The sequence below is a fragment of the Armigeres subalbatus genome, chromosome 2 (assembly GCF_024139115.2).
Source record: "Armigeres subalbatus isolate Guangzhou_Male chromosome 2, GZ_Asu_2, whole genome shotgun sequence".
Taxonomy (NCBI): domain Eukaryota; kingdom Metazoa; phylum Arthropoda; class Insecta; order Diptera; family Culicidae; genus Armigeres; species Armigeres subalbatus.
Genome location: NC_085140.1, coordinates 260,460,682 through 260,466,184, shown reverse-complemented (window position 1 = coordinate 260,466,184; position 5,503 = coordinate 260,460,682). Strand labels below are relative to the sequence as shown.

The 5,503-nt window shown below is 42.8% G+C and overlaps 1 protein-coding gene across 1 annotated transcript; it reads right to left on the bottom strand.

Annotated features, from left to right (window-relative positions):
* Positions 1-3,779: 3,779 nt before the first annotated feature.
* LOC134216253 (uncharacterized) lies at positions 3,780-5,193 on the bottom strand. Its single transcript, XM_062695193.1, has 2 exons — positions 4,748-5,193; positions 3,780-4,518 (listed from the first exon to the last, which is right to left on the bottom strand). Exons 1-2 carry the CDS (start codon positions 5,032-5,034, stop codon positions 4,071-4,073), a joined length of 735 nt encoding a protein of 244 aa, XP_062551177.1. The 5' UTR covers positions 5,035-5,193; the 3' UTR covers positions 3,780-4,070.
* Between the last annotated feature and the right edge of the window lie 310 nt (positions 5,194-5,503).

Here is a 5,503-nt window from a genome sequence, read left to right as displayed (position 1 = left end):
CAGTGCCTACCACTTCTCGTGCTGTTGTGCTCACCGCTCCATGGATCGACTCCCATAGATCGTTGATGTTGTCGCTAATGTTGATTGCACTTATCCGTTCGTCGAGCTCTTGGCGGTACTCAGCCGATACTCCTTCCGCCGACAATCGCTGGATATTGTAACGCATCGTTCGCTGTGATCTTTCGTTCGATACAGTTGACAACCGTGATCGAATTTTACTGACAACGAGGTAGTGATCAGAGTCAATGTTCGGCCCCCTGAATGTTCGCACATCGATAACATCCGAGAAATGACGCCCATCCACCAGAACATGGTATATCTGGTTGCAAGTTTCACCATTTGGCAGAGATGCATCTGAACACGAGAACGCGTGTTCGTGTTCAAAAAGTTCTGAACACTGCACACTGTTCAAGAGCACTGACCTAACTTAGCAATTTATATCCTAGGAAAACAAACTCAAGCGACGGCATGCTACTCATTTTCGGCTAGTAATGGAACACGTGGGCATCCCCCGGATAGAAATCAAGCATGCTCATATGTTTTTGCATAGTTCCAAATCTAAGCAATCTTAGTTACCATGATCGCTTTGCTTGCGTACCAACCCAGTGCACACTGAACTGTGTCCAGAGTTCAAAACCTAGAACACACGCTCTTGGCTCATGTTCTGTTCAGAATGCATCTCTGCCATTTGAGTGTCTCCAGGTGTGCTTTCGGATGTTCTTTCGTGCAAAGTAGGTGCTTCTGATGGCCATCCCTCTGGCAGCAGCAAAATTTACTAGCCGTAGGCCGATGTCATTGGTAGCGGAGTGAAGGCTCTCCCTTCCGATTATGGGACGGAAAAAGTCCTCTCTACCGACCTGAGCGTTAGCGTCTCCGATAACAATTTTCACGTCATGCTTTGGGCACTCTCCATAGGCTTTATCAAGACATTCATATAACGTGTCCTTCGCGTCGTCGGATTTATCATTTGTCGGTGCGTAAACGTTGATTAGGCTGTAATTGAAGAATTTGCTCCGTATCCTCAACACACAGATTCGTACCTTCTCACTCTAGCTGATGTCAGAAGGACAACAGTACCCAGGCTGCACTACCAGTTAAGTACACAACCCTTAGCTGGCGGTCTTTCGTCATCGGACGACCCGTGGAAGCGTGAGATAGGGACTTGTGGGGACCAGAGCTCTGTTGGGCGCTCCTTCCTTGATGTCAACCCACCATTTTGCAGCCCAACACTTATATCGCTATGAAAAGTCAGTCAACTGTGATAAGAAGAAGAATAAAAGACAAACCATGGAAAAGGAGAATCGTTTTCGCATGCGTTGTCTCAGGGAGCGATATAGTTTACTAAGGAGAGTTTGACTGTTGTAGCTATAGATAAATCACAGTTCTGCGTGGTGAATGTTCGCATTCAAGTGTTTCTTCCTCTGCGTTGGTGGGACGCTCGCAAGAAGAATAGTGTTATTGTGGATCGAAATGATCACAATTCTGCGTGGTGGGACGCCCGTATTCAGGTGTTTCTTCCTCTGCGTTGGTGGGACGCCCACAGTTTATCCAAGAGCCTCTTGCTCAGCAATGGTCGATGGCCTGCAAGTAGTTTGGTGTTGTGAATCCGAAAGGTCACAAGTACACGAGAGGTTTGATTGGACGTGTATTCGAAAAAAGTAGAAGTGGTGGTAGTGATTTGAAGTACAAGTGAAATGTTACTTCACGAGTTGCGAGTACAATTGCAAGTCGAGACGCCCACTGCACGGGAGTTCCTTGAGAGTGGTTTTCCATATTTAGGTGTGCCACTATTTGTGTTCTTCGATTATGAAATGAGATGCTGGCAATACAATGGTGTGTCGGGAATGATTGTTTGCTGCAAGATGCTTTCGTATCATGATGAGAGAGTAACCGAATGATACATAATATGTCGTAGGTGTTATTTTCTTCCATGCAGAAGAAAAGGGTGACAGCATTTTTTTTTGGAGAAGAGGGGACATGTGTGGCATTGGATAGGTTTATTATCATAAACAGGCCTAGCATGCATGTGTCAAATGACAGATCCTGTTTGTCATCGTAAGTATACACATTCGCAGTGGGTGATTAATATGCGCGATGTTGAATTGCACAGGCCTGACACCCCAGAGCACCAATGTTTCAAACTCAATTTTTGACATTATTTAACTAATAGGTAGTATAAAGTGACCAAACGCCCGGATGTCGTGGGACAGTACCGCGTTATCACCATTTGTTCGGCGATGAAAAGTGTCCCGCGAAACGTCCCGCATTTCACTTATTCTAAATGATGTCCCGCAAAATAGAGAAAAATTGAAACAAACTGCCGCTTTCTCATAGTGCTTAGGGAGCGTTACGCAAAAAATGGCGGTTTTCAACCCCTCTCCCCCCTTTGTCACATTTATAAATATACCATTATTAAATCATTGATTCGAGAACACCAGTCACCCTTTCCAGAAACCGCAAGTGTTGTTACCAATACTGTGACTTAAAATACACAGTGACCCTGTTAGTTCATGAGTTCATGAACGCTTTTTTTGCGTGCAAGTGTACAAGTCTGAGTACCATACCAAGAAATCAAATATAGTATATTATATTTAAAGTAAGTATATTTGAAGAACGCACATAACTAGAATTGAAAGAGTTCGACGTTGGTTCCTCCGTTTCGATTTACGACGACTACCGTGGAACAATCCAATGAGGCTGCTCCTGTAAAAAAACTGGCTCCAGCTAATACGATAGGAGTCTCTACGATAACGACGCATATTTCTGCAAATAATGTTCGCCTTCGACATATTTGGCTATTTGGCTGTCCTGATCTTCTACAGTAGGTAAATATATTTGTTCCTGCTCGTCGCTCTCATCAGTTTTTGCTTTTTTTACTGCACGCCATCTTACAACCTTCGGACAAAACAACCCGCTTAATGTTTCGTGCCTCCAAATGGCGAAGGGGGTGTTGATTTTACTGTTAGTAGAGATTATTTTAAAAGTCTGATAATGGGACAATTAGACGGTACATGGCCATTTTTAGTAATTCATAGGAGACGCTGAGGATTCATTTACATCCGAAGGAATTGCTGGAGGAACTTCCGGAGGAATTCCTGGAGGAACTTCCAGAGGAATTCCTGAAGAAACATCCGGAGGAAGTTCCTGAGGAATACGTTGAAGAACTTCTGAAAAAATCCGAGGAAACTTTGGCGCTTAAAACTAGTTCACGCTGACCCAAACAGCCACCACTGGCTGAAAATGATCTATCACGCCGCCGCCGGTAAAATTTCAATCGGCGCACAGGTCTAATGTGAAAATAAATAATTATTTCTTAGGTAGTGCAAACCATGATGAAAATTTGAATTTATATTGATTCAAATGTCAAATAAATCTGCTTTTTTTAACAAACGATTAAACTCAAATAATTCTCGATTTAAAATTACAAAGTTCATTTAATGTTGCGCATATTTTTATGATTCTATTATGTGAATCAAAATAGTTTATAGGGCAACAGTTCGGCACTTCATCCCATAGCTCCTATTTCCATCCCATCAGAAACAAAGCATTGAAAAGGAATTTGGTTTGTTTCTTATTTTTGTGATTTTTTTCACCAGTGGGCACGCGTGTTAGCAAAAAGAAGCGACGATATTGGTGCTGTATTTCTTTGTTTTGCGATGAGATAAATATATGTTCAGTGAGACGGAAAACGGAACATTTCCCGCCCTATGTTCCTTTGTTCATGTGACATCAACATTAAATACAGATCTAGAAAGCCTAATTTCGAATTTAAACGCCACTGCAATTTATTAGATTGTATTTCCTACATGAAAAACGATCAAGTCTCATTATACATACTTTTGCTTTTCCAGAAGAAGGTCCCATTCCATTCTTGTTAGGTAGCAAATAGTCGACACAGATTCATCATCACCGCTTGAATTTGTTCGGCAAGCAAATCACATGCCACTGAACTGATCGTTTATAGACCTTCAACACGAAGAAAAAGTAATTACCCGTTATTGACAGAAGGTGCCGAAAAAAAAACCGAAAGGAAACCCACATCCCAACAATCAAAACAAATTTGGATTCAATTACAGCGCTTGGTCCATGGTCGCGGGAAAATGCGATGCCATGTACGCTTGCATAAAGAACGGCAGCTTCTGCTCCGGGGTCATACGCTTCCAAAGATTACGCGCCTCGTGGATGCAGTTCGTCCAAGTGATCATCCGCAAGCGAGTGGGATCGCACTCTTCCCCGGATTCGGCGCGATCGATGTTGTGGGCGAATGGACCTATATCGATGTTGGTTCCTAGAGTTGCGTTGTCATCTTGGGCACGTATTCCTGCAGTACTTTGTTTCCAGTGTAGATCCAGCATGATCTTGAATGGATCCGAGCATACCGCGAATCGCTTGCTATTGGGGAGTATTGCGGCCTTGATATACTTTTTGCGTATGGATACCGGTTCCTGAATAAACTGCTGTCCGATACTCTGCATGATTTTGTCTTTTTGTTTGATTTCGGATAGATTTTGTACTTTACTGTGAATGTAAGAATTAATATTCTTAAAATTGCATCATTGTCGTGATTGAAAAAGGTATATTTTGTGTAGATATGACAGTTCAAAAATATGGTTAGGTCATTTCAATGATAGCAATCCATTATTTCACACGAGTGATTTAACACTTTTTAGAAAGTTAAAACTCGAGAACAATCTGATAAGATCAGATCTTCAATCACTGAGCATAAAACACACAATAACTAAATTACCTCTCACTGTACAAAACAACAGCATGTAGCACTATTTCGTCGCACTGCGGGAAATACTTGCGAGCCGCTTCCAACACTTCTTTTCGTCGTTGCTCCAAACTATTTCCCATACCCGAAAACATCGTCTCCCCCATCGCGTACCGATTTGTGTCATTCCTGGGGCGGTGCTTCCTTTCACTGGCTCTGATCAGCTCCTGCTGGACGCATTTTACAGCACGCGTTCGTGGTGATCTAATCGAAAATTTGGCCGACTCCAGGCGCTGAAAACCATCGCCATCGGACGGCATAGTTTTTACGCGCTAGGAGACACTCTTGGCTGACCAGACGGACCTAACGATAGGTGGCAAAAAAGGAAATGCCAGAGTTGAAAATTACAAGCCACTGTTAGCCGATCGTCCACTGGCCTGCTGAGTGTTGCTTATTGCGCATCGTCATTCGCCTCCATTCCCAACGTTAGAAAATGTGCTCCTCACGGCCTCCGCAGTGTTGTCGTTTATGAAGTGTTGTGGCGTTAAATTGTAAAAGAATTTTACAACCATTACCTATACTATAAAAAGTGATGTAGTAGGGTCTGGTGGAAATTCAGAGGAATCTTTCGTTTCATTTTTCTGCTCTTATGGGCCAAACACAATTGATACGTTTGCGTGCGTTTTGACAGTTTTGCCATGGGAAAACTGTCAAAACGCACGCAAACGTATCAATTGTGTTTGGCTCATTAGTCATGAATTGTTATGCGAACTTATTGTGAATTAAGCT